The following is a 15,290-nucleotide window of genomic DNA, read 5'->3' as shown; positions in this document are numbered from 1 at the left end:
CTTCTGCTATTCCATTGCTTACATCATTGAGTGCTTTGCATGTCTGTGCTTGAAATCTCCATTATCCACAGCCACCCACCCAATGACCATTCCTCTCTCATAGTTCAGTATTTTAACACATTTTGTTTACTGCAAAATGTGATTATCCACATGCATGTTTCCTTGGTTCACAAAGTGAATGTCTTATTCATCTTTAGATCCATCAGTCCTTAGCATTGTATATGGACTCTAGTACATGTTGTTTATCTGAACAAATAAGGTAGAAGTTCAAAATTTTATGTCAGTGTTTAAGTTCAGTACATCCAATTTGACAAATCTTGCCTTTTATTTCTCTTTCCCTCCTTTTCAGGGCAGTTTTGATAGTGGTATCTTTTTCTTCCATGGTTTTATGTAGTTCTAACCTCTATGGAGCTGGTGATTACTAAGTATTTTGGGGGCCATTTTTCCCAGGGCTTTGTAAATTGATTTTTCAGGTGAGGAAATTTAGACTAAAATTTTCCCTGAATGACTAAGAGCACATAATTAATAAGGGAGCGTAAGACTCGGGTTTTTAGAATTCTTGTTTATGTGTTTCACTATGTAAGTTTTCTCTTAATTAGTTATCCTTTTTTCATGGGCTGGCTGCAGCTTTTCATTATATAGTTCTTCATTGTGCTTCTTCAGGGCTGATCACTAAGTACACTGAAAGAATTTTTATATATTACCAAGGTATATCTCAGTACATGTTTTAAAAAAAGTTTTAGATCAGATTAATTTAGGTTAAAATTATTTAAAATGAAATCCAAATATCTGTTTTATAATATGATCTATTCATGTTGTTTAAAAACATTCATTTTCATAAAAGTAAATGTTATATTGCAATTCTGATAAAGAATGGGGAGTTCATGGTAGCAAGAAGTTAACAGGATTATTTGACTTGGTCATAGAGGCTTTCTCAAGAGAAAGAAGTGAAAGATGGATACTAGTTTGCCTATCAAAAAGGGTGTGGAAGGCAGGAGGTGAAAAGGAAGTGTTCCCTATGGGGAAAACTTATTATAGGTAGTATTATAGGGAGTAGTCAGTGTGACTAGAAGCCTGATCTAGGGGAAATTTGATAGGAGATGAGGCTTATATTGGAGATAGGGGGCCAGACCATTCAGGGCATAACAGATTCAGAGATCTTGATTATTATCCTAAAAAACAACTTAAAAGCAAGTATTGTGTTTGAACCAGTTAAAAGGCAATGCAATAATACAATAAACAAATGTTTGCTTAATAGCTAGGGAAGGTAGAGATGGATATTAGGTAGATTTATGAGATACTTGCTAGAATTGATAACAGCAGTGTTTTGGATGGAAATGTGTAGGAAAGTTTCTGAGTTGGATTTTTGGCTTGGATAAGCAGGTAGTGGTGTCACCAAGAAGGCTATTTTAGGGAGTAAGAAACAGATCATGATTTCAGGTTTGTAACTTCCAGTCATACCAATTCTAAAATAGACAGAAATACAGGTCCAAAATGAATGGAGATATTGTATTAATTTTTGTCATTTGTCTATAAGTAGTAATTGATGCCATGAGTATAGGTAAGATCATGTCAAAAGAATACAGTGAAAAGAACCATACGGTTTAGAAAAAATAGAAAAAGGCAATAACAACAAAACCATTAGAAGAATGTTTTACAGAAAGGAAATGGTCATGCATGACATATCAATGGTTAAACGTGTGTTTTTACATATACAGCAGAGGTATGGAACTTCTAGGATTTCAGCTTTAGTCTTAATTTTATATGGCCTCTTTATGAATTAACAAAAATATATTAACGTGGCATAATTTGAAAATTGCTAGTGATTATCCTTGAAGGGTTCAAAATTGTTTCTCTTTGTAATCTTAGTTTTTGGCTGTGTTGTGGTTTTTAGACCGATTATAGTCAGACTGGATTGTACATTTTTGAATGTTTGTATCTGGTTCTATCTATTTGGTTCTATGTGACTTGCATATAATGTATGTGATAGGTGCTTATTAAGTGTTTTCTGAATTGTTGAATTTAGATATTGGAAGAGTTTATACATGATTTTAATATTGTATGTATTTTTTTCATTTTCTTAGGATGGCTGGCTGTGGTGAGATTGATCACTCAATAAACATGCTTCCTACGAACAGGAAAGCAAATGAGTCCTGTTCTAATACTGCACCTTCTCTAACTGTTCCTGAATGTGCCATTTGTCTGCAAACATGTGTTCACCCAGTCAGTCTGCCCTGTAAGCATGTCTTCTGCTATCTGTGTGTAAAGGGAGCTTCATGGCTTGGAAAGCGATGTGCTCTTTGTCGACAAGAAATTCCTGAGGATTTCCTTGACAAGCCAACTTTGTTGTCACCAGAAGAACTCAAGGCAGCAAGTAGAGGAAATGGTGAATATGCATGGTATTACGAAGGAAGAAATGGGTGGTGGCAGTACGACGAGCGTACTAGTAGAGAGCTGGAAGATGCTTTTTCGAAAGGTAAAAAGAACACTGAAATGTTAATTGCTGGGTTTCTATATGTTGCTGATCTTGAAAATATGGTTCAATATAGGAGAAATGAACATGGACGTCGCAGGAAGATTAAGCGAGATATAATAGATATACCAAAGAAGGGAGTAGCTGGACTTAGGCTGGACTGTGACACTAACACTGTAAACTTAGCAAGAGAGAGCTCTGCCGATGGAGCGGACAGCATATCAGCACAGAGTGGAGCTTCTGTTCAGCCTCCAGTGTCTTCTGCAAGGCCCCTAACATCAGTAGATGGCCAGTTAACCAGCCCTGCAACACCATCCCCTGATGCAGGCACTTCTCTGGAAGACTCTTTTGCTCATTTACAACTCGGTGGAGACAGCATAGCTGAAAGGAGTCATAGGGGGGAAGGAGAAGAAGATCATGAATCACCTTCTTCAAGCAGGGTACCTGATACGTCCATTGAAGAAACCGAATCAGATGCCAGTAGTGATAGTGAAGATGTATCCGCGGTTGTTGCACAGCACTCCCTGACCCAACAGAGACTTTTGGTTCCTAATGCAAACCAGACAATAGCTGATCGATCAGCAGCTGATCGATCGATAACAGGGGCTGGAACAGTTAGTGTCAGTGTCAGATCTAGAAGGCCTGATGGACAGTGCACAGTAACTGAAGTTTAAATTAAAAAAGTCTTCAGCTCCATGCTTAAGGTTGAAATGGTTATCTGTAAATTGCCCCCGTAACATTATACTCATCCCTAGTAGTGCAATTGGGGATTGGGGTGGGAATGGGTGTGGGAAGGATAGATCTGAAATTAAAATGTCTAACATGTCTCTGCTGAGAAATTTATTTAATGTAAGGAACTTGGGTGTTGATAGTTGAGAGCTGTTTAGTAATGACCCCCTTTTCTTGATGTTTGTTTATAGTTTTTTTATTTTAAATTTCTTTAGTTCTTTTGGCCAGTGTGTGTATATTATCTGTGCATTAATAGTCCTCATCCAACTCTTGCATTACCTTTTTTTTCCTGCATGGATTGGCATAAAACCATTACTAAAATTTGGCACTTGTGAGATGTTTGGTATCATTATGAGCAGGAAGCTTAATTTAATGTGGAAATAGATGTGAATTTGGGATTTTAAAATAGATGAGCTAACAACTATTATATAGTAAAGTTATTCAAATGGATTGTAAAGAAATCATTTAATAACTCATATTTCAGACTCTTTTGTAAACACACTTCATGGCGTTCCCAGAGGCTTTGCTGTCTAGTCCTTGTAGTTTGAGGTTTCTCTTGATCTGCATTTTTCTTTTTTTTGATTAAAAAATTTATAATTTAATAAATACTAGAGTTTATTGAAAATAATTTGTCTCTGGTTTGAGTGTGGAAAAAGGATGAAAAGTGTTTGAAATTTGTGGCCAAAAGTCACTAACAAGTTAGTGTTTTAACTGATTGTATTCCACCTAAATAGTCACCTGCTTAGAAGTTTGATTTCTTCATAGAGAATATTTAAACAATCTGTAAGGTAAGTATGGAAAATAAACCTACAACCTGTGAGACTTAAGAATTCTATCAAATAGCTGATATTTTATATTTTCTGTAGCAGTCTTGCACTTACTTCATAAGTAAGTCTTACACTTAATTAGTATTCTTACACTCTGAATTACATGGCAGACTTGCATATAAACAGCATTAACAAATTCACTTTACACATAATATTGTAAGACCAGAAAATCTACTTTTATCTTGGCAAGACAGGAAGTATTGGGTTAACCTGGTAATGTCCTCAAAAAATGAGTCTGTCTGACTATATTTTTAGAACTCAGAAAGCAGGATCATGCTGATTAAGGATATACAAGTTATTTTTACTATGACTCAACTGGAATTAAATATAATAGCAAATAAAATCAAGAATTAAAAACTCCACAGTTTGAAGTTCTTTTTTACTTCTTATTGTGAAAAGTTAAGAATTGGGACTTAATTCTTTGACATGTATTTTTAAATAAGTAAATTACTGGGATCATAAAAATGTGAGTTATGCATTTTTATTAAATTTACTTTTAAAATACAACTAGTTAGAAAAGAAGAACAGTTAAGATGTTTTCTGGAAAAACAAATCTAAATGCAAATGTTATAGGATTCTTCATTAATCTTTATGTCTCAACTTTAAAACTATCAATAGTACTGCTGTTAACAGAAGTTCCAGGAAACGAACAATAGAATCGGTTGATGTTCTGTATTATGCTTACTCACTGTTTAGTAGATCTTTTTTAAAACAAAGGGTCATTTCTCACTACTTTTTACTCCAGCTGCTTGGAGCAGAAATGATTTTCTTATCTTAATGTTCTCTTGATCCCTGCCCCACTTTTTTCTTTAACTACAAGGTTTTTTGGTAAGTTATTTCCAGGTAAGACAGAACAAAATATTTACGAAAAATAAACCAAGAAATAGGTTTTGTGTAGAAGCTTTCCTTTTCAAAAACTTCTGTTATAGTCTAAGAACTATTATACAAATTTAGGAATTGACAAGTACTTTTTAAACAAAAGTTGTGTATATGTTAATAAGCCAAATGTTGGTAAACAAAACAAATGAGTTCAGATAGTCAAACAAATCTGAATTTTAGTAGTAGACTTCAAAGTAATTCTCCTATTCATATTTAGTACCATTTAACTTTCATAAAGATTATTCATTGAAGTATTCATTGTAGTACATACACATTTAAAAAAATCTATTTATTAAATTTTCCTTTCCTAGCAATGGCCTCTAAATTTGCAGGTCCCCCCCATACTGTTCCTAAAAGATCTCTCTCATTCTGTAATGCCTCCTCTAAACACAGCTCTCTGCCTGAACAAACAGATTTTTTCAGAGCTCTAATGACTTCTGGTGGCCCACTGACAAATTGCATTAGCCACTCTTGTGCTTCTTCTAGAGATTTAGTTTCATCTGAAGACTGCAAGACCTCTTCTATCATTCCTATGTTTAAGGCTTTTTCTGAATTCAGTTTGAGGGCCCCACTTAACACTTTGAGAGCTTGTCTGCTGCCAATAATTTCAACCAGCCGGCTGGCCCCACCCCAGCTTGGAATTATGCCCATCTCTTTGTGGACAAATCTGATCTCACTCTCTGGAGTCATTAACCTGCAAAAGCAAAAAGAGAAAAATATAACTACATATATGTGCTAACAATCCTAAGTACCATCTCTTCATAATGTGACATGAAATCACGGATCTTTTTAGGCAGATACATATTAGAAACTGAATATTAGAAAGATGAAGTTGTTCATCTAAGATTTTTAACACAAAAAAATATCATTTTTGTTGTGCTTGCTTATTCTTAACTTTGCAAATTGTTTATTTCTAAAAGCCCAATTTTTTTTCTCAAGTGGTGTCCTAAAGAGAACCTGAATCAGGAGAAAGTATGGGCATAGGAAATGTAAGGTATTTACTGTTGTACACATGCCCACACACAAAAGTATAGTAAGGTAGGGTTCTCAGTCCTCAGGAAAAAAATATGAAATTTTGTTTTATAGCCCAACATCTGTCTAGTAAATATTTACTGAGCACTGCCAATACCAGGTAGTGTTTTAGATGCTTGAATACTCTGTGAATTAACAGAATTCTTGTGCTTGTGTACCAGTTTGGAGAGAAAGGCACTACACAATATGTGTTGATAAGTGCTATAAAGAAAAAATGGGGCAAGGAATTAACGAATGAGGATATGTATGTTGATGGATATGGCCTGTGACAGATATATGAGCAGTGCAAATATCTGGAGAAAGCATTCCAAGAAGAAGCAATTCCAAATGGAAAGGTCTTGAACTAGGACTGCTTTGTATCTCTGGGGATGGGGTCAACTTAACTGGAATAGAGGAAGCAATGAGTAATGCAGAACAAAATCAGAGAGGTCTCCATAAGGAGCTCAGGTTTCACTCTTTCTTTGTGAAATTTCTTAAAGGAGTCAACCAAGAGACTAGCACCTCACATTTTGTAAGGGTTGTTCTGGTTGCTGTATAAAGACTTAAATTAGTATTTAATAGCACTTATACCAATTGTTAAGGAAGCTTATGTTAATCCCTGAGAACAACCATGTGATGTATGGTAACACCCTCATTATTAAAGATGGAAAAATCGAGGCAACAAAAGTTAAATAGCTCAATCTAGGCTACAAAGCAATGGCAAAGCTAGGACTTAAACCTAGATAGTGTTGTATGTACTCAACTTTGTGGCACACAGTAGTTGGTGGGTCAGAGTGGGAGCAGGGATACCAATAAAAACATCACTACCTGGATAGACTGATAGATAGCAGTGATTTCCTATAGTAGGGATTCTTTTTCTCCAAATTGTGGAATTATTATAAGTATGACCATAGATTAATAAGCAACATGGAACAACAAAAGGGAGTTAGTTATAAAAAATTAGTGGTCATAGCAAAAGGCTTCATGTTTGCCTAGAAACATCTGTATAATAAGGGATTGAGTAAAGTTATATAGTTAGGAAATAGTATCAAATGAGTTTTTGACTGCATGCTTTCACTATGTTAAAATGTCATTTTGACTAAAATGTCATGTCAAAATTTTAAATTCCTTAAGAAAAATTGCTTTCAAACTATTTGTTATATAAAGACCTTGAATCTTGCTTTTCAAAACATTAAATGTTAACTGCAGGTGATTTACTTCTCTTATGCCCAAAGAACAACAGACTTGAGGCTTTTGACACTTTACAGGAGAAATACTTAAGTACAGAAATATCTATGAAAATAGTTTTGATAAATTATTTTTAAATGAGGCATAAGAAGGAACAGGTCTCATTAAGAATCTGAATGTAGCTGAAAATTGTAAGAGGAATACTGCCTTATCACAAACAAAACTGTCAAAAATTTAAGGATTCAAATTATATAATGTCTGATAGCCTTGGAGATAGGAATATTGTTAATTTTTAACCCAGTCATAAAGCTTTTCACACAATGAATTATGTCATTCAAATTAAATTGTGGAATTCACACTGATGTTGGTTCAGAGCTATGCCTACAATGGAGAAAAGGACTGTTAGGAACATCAGCTGAACATAAAAATTGGTTATTGTGCTATGCAGGTAGGCTCAGTGACAGAGTGCTTGCCTCACCCTTTGGGTTCAATCCTCAGTGCTGGGGGGAAAAAATTGGTTAACAACCTAGATGTTAGTATAATGTATATGGGTTTATACAACAAAAGTTATTACTAACAAACATATTTTAGATTCTTTGCTTCTAAAGAAACTTCATTATGATCTTCATACCATCATCTTCCCCCTTTGTTCTATTTTACAAGATAAAATGCCTTTTTAAATACTACATCATAACTGTAACAAATCCTGAGGTAATCTTTGTAAGATTATCTGTTGTGTTCAAACTGACATCTATTCTTTAGTGTGTGCCTTTTTGTATTGATATACAGTAAATAAATATGATAAAAAAAACCACTGGTGTCTGAAGAACATAGTTGTTTAACAAGAAGAGAAACAGAACAGAGAGTAAGTAACCTTTCATAGCACTCTATTGACCTAAATATTATAGTCTAAATATAACATTTTAAATGTAGAAAACCTAATTTAAGGAAACATGATCTAATCATCAAGATACATGCACAAATAGAACTGCTTCTTCATCTTATAAGATTATAGACTAATTCCAGAGTTTAATGTAGTTTCCTGGTATCACCTGTAATTTATTGTGAAGGGATAATCTATCAATTCATGTAAACAATAGAAGACTTAGCTCTTATAATTCTATAGACTTACTACAGACTCAATTTATAAGATCATACTAAAGTCCCTTATTTTGACAAGTAAAAGAATTATAAGTATTTTAGTCTATTCATTCTGTAATCATTACTGGCAATATTTAAAATTTCCTCTGACAACCTGGGGGAGAAGAAATAATCAAATGTTTCTTGTTACTATCTGGATAGAAGAGTGTTAAGAAACTGTACAGAACTAAAGAAAGACTATTAACATTTGGCTGATGATACAAGGTCAAGTGTTGATACCTGGAAAGACTGTTCAGTGTGCTACTTACTACTTTCTGAAAGTTAATTCTAAGTTTTGGGGTGAACAAATGTAGTCAAGAAAAACAATTTTAAAAAGAACTTATCAAATTTTATTAAAACAGGAAGTTTTTAGTAAAAGTTATACAAGAAAAATAGTTTTTAAAAGTATTCAGTGTTGAAGAAAGGCACAGTGAACTTGGTGATTAAGGATGGAAATGCATATTGAATTGGGACATTATTCAACTATGCTGTGAAGTGCACAGATGATGTCGCCAGACTGCTTGGCTTGGAATCCTAGCATGACCACTAGATTGGCTGCATACCACACCTCATAAATTATAACTAAGTAAAAGGACACAAAATGAAATAAGTAACCAAATACTTGAAAGTTTTTAAATACTTTTGATACTGTAAAATTAACTAACAATTATGTCACAGATTTAAAGGTTTTAATCATTGATTTAAATAAGCTTTGGGGCTGGAAACTGCTAATCCTTTTTCATTGCATATTAGGAGTCAAAGACAAGGCAAGCTGCTGACTTGGGGGAAATATGGTATAGAAAACCACATAATTAGCATCTCTGACCACAAACTATACTTTAAATCATGTTTGAACATAAATACTTATTTGCACACATACTTTCCTGGCACCTGCTTCCCTTTTGCTTTCTACTTGCCATCATGAGACAAAGTATAGAAAACAGAAGGAAAGAAACCAAAAATTCTCCCTAAAATCTCAACTTTTTGATTCCCAACTCTCAGATGACTGGCCTCATGAGACTCCCTTCATTTACACAACAGTATAGGCTGAACGAAGGAAAATTTTTATTTGTGTGTGTGGTGGTGGTGAGGTGGGGAATAGTCTGGAAAATGTTTTGTGAACATCATGGGATTTTTTGGTACCCAGATAGTAATCCTAGCATGATCAAAGATGGATTTTCTTCTTTCTTTTTTTTTTTTTTTTGTTTATTTTTGGTATCAGGGATTGAACCCAGGGGCACTTAACCACTAAGCCTAAACCCCATCCCCAGCCCTTTCTTATGTATTTTATTTTTAAATATTATTTAATTGTCAATAGATCTTTATTTGTTTATTTACTTATACGCGGTGCTGAGAATCAAGCCCAGTGCTTCACACATGCTAGGCAAGTGCTCTACCACGAGCCACAGACTCAGCCCATTAAGTATTTTATCTTGAGACAGGGTCTTGCTAAGTTGCTTAGGGTCTCAGTAAATTGCTGGTTTTGGACTCATGATCCTCCTGCTTCATCCTCCCAAGCTGCTAGGATTGCAGGCCTGCATGAGCCACCACACTTGGCTGAAGATGGGATTTCTTGGTATCACAGGATTTAAAGTAACAATTTCCAATTAATGTGGTGGAAACCACAAAACAAAGTGACATGGGCAATGTGCCTGCTTCATGAGGGAGGCATCTTATTTTCAGAATCCAGAAACTTCCAAATAAAAACGGGAATTAGTCCTTTGGGGGTGGAACAGTGTACAAATGCAAAGTGTGTATTATGTATATATCAAGCAAGAATTTTTAAGAAAAGTGCTATCTACAGTAAGGTCCTTTGGAACTAGCATTGTTTTATGGCTTCCTTTCTTTGAGATATACATTGAACTAATGGGTAATAGCTGGAAATGCTGATACCTGAGGCTGAGGGTTATTTATATACAGGAAAACAATGTTAGAGATTGGAAGCCAATTAGCTAGGTAAGGTTCTAAACTGCAAATTGAGAATTTTATTTCATTATAGAGATAAAGGAGTAAAAATGTGTTTCTCAATACCCCAAAAGAAAAATGGAAAAAGGAAATGCTGACAATTCACATGCATATGCACAAATCAAAGAATATATAAAATTGTATATTGTGTATCACTAAAAAATCTCTAAAAATGCAAATTAAGTTTTGATCATCAAATCAGAAAAGATCTTTAAAAGGATTATATTCATTGCAAAGGCTATGCCCAAACACTCATTTAATGCTGGTGGTAGTATAAATTGGTACGCTCTTTCCTGGAGGACAAGTTGGCAATACACATCAAAAGCCCTGAATACTCTCTTAGCCTTTAAATACTTGTACCACTCATAAGATCTATTTTCAGACAATTATCTTTAGGTGGATAAGGCCTTATACATAAATAGTTATCACAGCATTAAAAATAATACAAAAAAATTGGAAGTAGAACAAAACAAAATCTATCAATAGATACAATTACAAGTGGAAATCTAGTTCATGATAAGGTGGTATCTGAAATCACTGAAACACAGAAATCCTTTCAAAATAGTGTTGCAGAAAAATAGGCATTTGGGGAAAAAAAAGAGAAAATATCCATTTTTACACCTTTCATAAATAAGTTAAAATGGGTTAGATAGATGAAGCCATAAAATTACTCAAATACTAGAATAAAACATTCTCTATAGCCTGGGAAAGTGGCAAAGCTTTTTTAGAAGACTAATGGCAAGCTAGGCAAGTATTTTTTAAATGTATCACAGATGACAAATATCATTAATAGATGAAAAGCTTATAAAAATTAAGAGTAAAAGATCAAATACTCTACCCCAAAATAAGCAAAATATGAATAGGTAACTCACAAAGATTTAAAAAATGTTTTTTTAAAATATGAAAATAAGATCAACTGCACTTAGAGAAATGCACATAAAACTGCTGAAACACTATTCCTCACCCATCAGATTGGCAAAAATTCAAAAGCTTAACAGTAGGCTCTGTTATCAAGGGCAATAAACAGGCTAGAGAGAATGCAAGGCTGGTCTCTTTCCTATGAAAGAGAAATTGTAATAACTAACAATATTCATTAATTTGTTAATGTCTATTTAACCTTTGATTTGTCAATCCTATTTCTAGAATTTTCCTGAGAGATACCATTACTAATACCAAAAATACAGTTTTTATTATAAAATTCTATATATTCATAAGATAGAATTCAATGAACACAGATGGAAAGGGAAAAAGAAAAAACTAAATGCAGAGCCTATAGACTAAGAGAAAATCTTTGCCAGCTGTTCCTGCCACAGGGGATTAATATCCAGAACACATAAAGAACTCAAAAAACTTAACACCAAAAAAAACACAAATAACCCAATCAATAAATGGGAAAAAGACATTTCTCAGAAGAAATACAAATGGTCAACAAATATAGAAAAATATTTAACATCCCTGGCACTCAGGGACATGTGTGACTAGATTCTGGGCACTAAGGAATACATTTTGGAGGAAGTGGGTACTAGGGATTGAACTCATGGGTACTTTACTACTGAGCTACATCCCCAGTCCTTTTTATTTGTTAGTTTGAAACAGGGTCTGGCTAAGTTGCCCAGGCTACCCTTGAACTTGCAATCCTTCTGCGTCAGCCTCCCAAGAAGCTGGTATTACAGGCATGTGCCACTGGGCCCAGAAGGAATGCCCTTTTCTTTTCTTCTTTTTTTTTTTTTATCATAATCTGTACCTTAATTTTAAAAATTATTATTAACCCACATTAATTATACAAACTAATGGGTCTATGATATTTCCATATACATCTTTTAGTCTGATCTTATCTGCCCACCACATGACCTTCCTTTTCTATCTTTTCTGCTATCCCTCCTCCCTTCCTTACCAGTCCGTCTTCTGCTTTCAAGTCATCTCGTTTTATTTTTCAGTTGAGAAATGCCAATTTTTAATCCACAAGCTTGCCTTTTGTTTTTAAAAATGCTTTTAAAAGGTCATTATCTTTTAGAATATTTTATGTGAAATGATGACTCAACAGAATACAATTTAATATGAGGACCTACATATGCCAAGTAGACTTGTTTCTGATATATGTATTCATTAAATCTATAATCAGCTGGTGCTTAAAGGGGTTTTTCTGGAGAGGAAGGGGCAACGCTAGTATAACATCTGGACTCATTTCTGGTGGAAATTCTTATTAAGTATATTTCCATCTGCTGAAGTATTATCCATTAGAAATAGAAGGGTGGCTTGTGCAGAAATATAAGTTGAGTGAATTCTAGGCAATTCTCCAGGGTAAGAAAGTTAAACAAGCTAAAGAGGACCAACAGATATACTTTTTAAAATAACTTATTTTAGTTGAAAGCTTTTGGTGTTCTTTTGGCACAAGCATATTTTCTTAGAATTTAACTTTAAAAAATATAATTAAAGCAACTTGTCATAGAAGATAACTAATAAGGTACTGATAGGGTTGGGGAAAATATCAGTTAGAGGAACTTGTACTGATTTATCACTTCCTTATAACTGAAGTTAGTAATGTAGGTCATTCAATGAACACTCCTCCTTATTGGTCCCTTTTAAGAATTATAGTTATTCTTGGTATGTGGGTTTAAAAAGGCCTAAGAAGTCTAGGACAGTGCTTTACAAACCACAGGGTGAAGGATCAGTTTCACTGCTTTAATATCTATAGTTATCTCCCTTTACCCTCTGAGGTTAGGTTCCAAGATTCTTGAAACAACAAACAGTGCCAAAGCCTATGTCTGCTATTTTTTCCTCTATATACATACATATGATAAAGCTTCATTTATAATTAAGCATAGTGAAATGATTAAGAATGATGACTAATGAAATAGAACATGAGATTTCAACAATATGCTGTAATAAAATTCCAGCATAATTATTCTTGAGCTTTGGAACCATTATAGAGTAAAAAGAGGTTACTTGAATACAAACACTGATACCGTTAACAGTTGATCTGAGAATGCTAGACTACTACTAAAGCTACGTATATACTACTGAATAGTGGGCAGGTAGTATATAAAGCATGAACGCACCAAAGGCTTGATTCACATCCCAGGTAGCTGTGAACAGGATGGCATGAGATTTCATCAGACCACACAACAATGTATAATACAGAAGCCTATAAATTGTTACTCCTGGAATTTTCCATTTAATATTTTCATACTGTGGTTGATCACAGGTAACTGAGACCATGAAAAGCAAAACTCTAAAGAAGAAGGGACTATTATAATTGGTTGTGGACCAGTATATTTAAAAAATAAAACAGAAACGTACTACTAGAAAAATAGAAAAAACTAAGACATAAATATTTTGTGAATGACAGTGCCTGGCATATGTATGTACTAAAAAATGTTTACTGAATGAAGACACCACTTCCAGAAAAGTTGATCATGTTTCATTGGAAACTGTACTCTCCTCTGTGAATACACCAGATGTATTACTGAATGGTCTGCTAAGAGGGCAATAATCTCACATACAACAAAATTAAATATTTAATGAGACTCTGGGGCATGTTATACTTCCTTCAGTTAGAAGTTAAGATAATAAAGCAATTTAGAAGCATCAAGGGATTAAGTATTCTCAGATTATTTTATCTGCTATTTTGCCTTTTATTCTAAACCCTAACTATACCCAAATACAGGTAAGGAATGAATATAAAGGATGATACACAAGTCTAATAAATGCTTGAAGATAAACAGTAGATTCTAAATGATTTTCACTTTCTCCAAAGGACATCTATAAAGTCTTTATGTAGTGAATTTTGAAATGCAGTAATGCACACATACATACACTTAGAACTCTTTAAATATATACTTTCTATAATTATACATTTAAGTTGTATATTTCATAAATACCTATATTTCAGATAAAATGAGAAAAGTATTCAATTCTTTCACACATAGACAATTTCCCATTAGTCTCACATCATCCATAATGTCAATGACAGCTCATAGAATAAAGGGTAGCTGCATCCTAATGCAATCTGCATTGATGACAGCAGAGGGCACTGTCAAACAAAATGACCATTTTTCATTGTGTACAGGAATCTGTTCAATTAGGAATTACTAATTTTTGAAGAACCTAGAATCTTGGTAACTTGTCTTATATGCTGGAACTATTTACAAATCTCTATGTGAGTAAAAAGTGACATATTTGAACTAACAAACTAAAACTTGAGTGATAAAATTTAAAAAAAGAAAAAAAAACATACTTCCTTACACATTTACTAAATATTTTTCATATTATTTCTATAAAGCTAAAATAGAAAAAAATATATATCTGTTATGGAATATTTATTTTATAAAACCATAAAAGAAAGCAGGAAAGGAATTACCATATTTAAGGTTAACCCAAATGGAAATGAAAGGATTGTGACTAAGAAGAGGCAGGTGGGACACTACAAGAGTGTTGGCAATGCTCCAATTCTTGACCTAAATCATGGTTACATAGGTTTTTATTTTGTAACAAGTCATGAAACTCAATATTTATGTTTTATATACACAAAACCAAAATATTAGAAGGCCTTATCAGACTGAATTAGTAGACAGAAGAAACATCTTTACTATATAAAACATAATGACAAATTATTATATATGTAGAAATATCTATTTAAAAACAGGGTTTCTGAACCAAGGGTTCATGGAAAACATTTTATGTGAAGTTTCCTAAGACAGAATTCCTAGCTTTCATTTCATTCTCAAAAAATTAGAAAATCAATGTAGAAACATCATCCAGGTATTCATATAGGTCTAGCTATTGTGGAAACAACTGAGTTCCAAAACTATTCAAACAACATAGAAGAAATATCTAATACTAGAAAAGTTTCTGATTAGGCAAGTCATCTTCCTTAATAAAGTCACAAATCAAAATGTGCTTCAAGAAAAATATTCCTTCTAGAAAGATATAAATAAATAAAAGACATTTGATTCTCATTATGTTTTTTCTTTAAGTGATAACTATTTAGAGCAAAAATATGATTGTGGAGTGACATGGAAACAAATATATATCAACAATACACAAAGGACAGGAAAAGAGAACTATAAGTATATTGT

At 33.5% G+C, this 15,290-nt stretch overlaps 2 protein-coding genes across 13 annotated transcripts in view; one reads left to right on the top strand and one right to left on the bottom strand.

The window, feature by feature from the left end:
- The window catches only part of Rnf146 (ring finger protein 146), a 108,863-nt gene that overhangs the window by 19,685 nt on the left and 73,888 nt on the right, over nt 1–15,290 (top strand). For 3 of the 5 annotated variants that reach the window (XM_047558473.1, XM_047558472.1, XM_047558474.1), the window contains exon 3: nt 2,085–7,926. The exons of the other annotated variants lie outside the window; for them this stretch is intronic. In XM_047558473.1, coding sequence (XP_047414429.1) covers nt 2,085–3,147 — 1,063 coding nt within the window. In that variant the 3' untranslated portion in view covers nt 3,148–7,926. Of the gene's footprint in view, nt 1–2,084; nt 7,927–15,290 lie in introns of those variants that run through there. 5 annotated transcript variants of the gene reach the window in all.
- The window catches only part of Echdc1 (ethylmalonyl-CoA decarboxylase 1), a 31,524-nt gene continuing 20,728 nt past the window's right edge, over nt 4,495–15,290 (bottom strand). For 7 of the 8 annotated variants that reach the window (XM_047558476.1, XM_047558478.1, XM_047558480.1 and 4 more), the window contains exon 6: nt 4,495–5,602. In XM_047558476.1, coding sequence (XP_047414432.1) covers nt 5,194–5,602 — 409 coding nt within the window. In that variant the 3' untranslated portion in view covers nt 4,495–5,193. The remainder of the gene's footprint in view (nt 5,603–15,290) is intronic. The other variant, XM_047558482.1, reaches the window with a different exon arrangement.

The sequence above is a fragment of the Sciurus carolinensis genome, chromosome 7 (assembly GCF_902686445.1).
Source record: "Sciurus carolinensis chromosome 7, mSciCar1.2, whole genome shotgun sequence".
In the NCBI taxonomy this organism is placed as follows: domain Eukaryota; kingdom Metazoa; phylum Chordata; class Mammalia; order Rodentia; family Sciuridae; genus Sciurus; species Sciurus carolinensis.
Note: the sequence above shows the minus strand (reverse complement) of the source record. Positions and strands in the feature narration are given on the sequence as shown.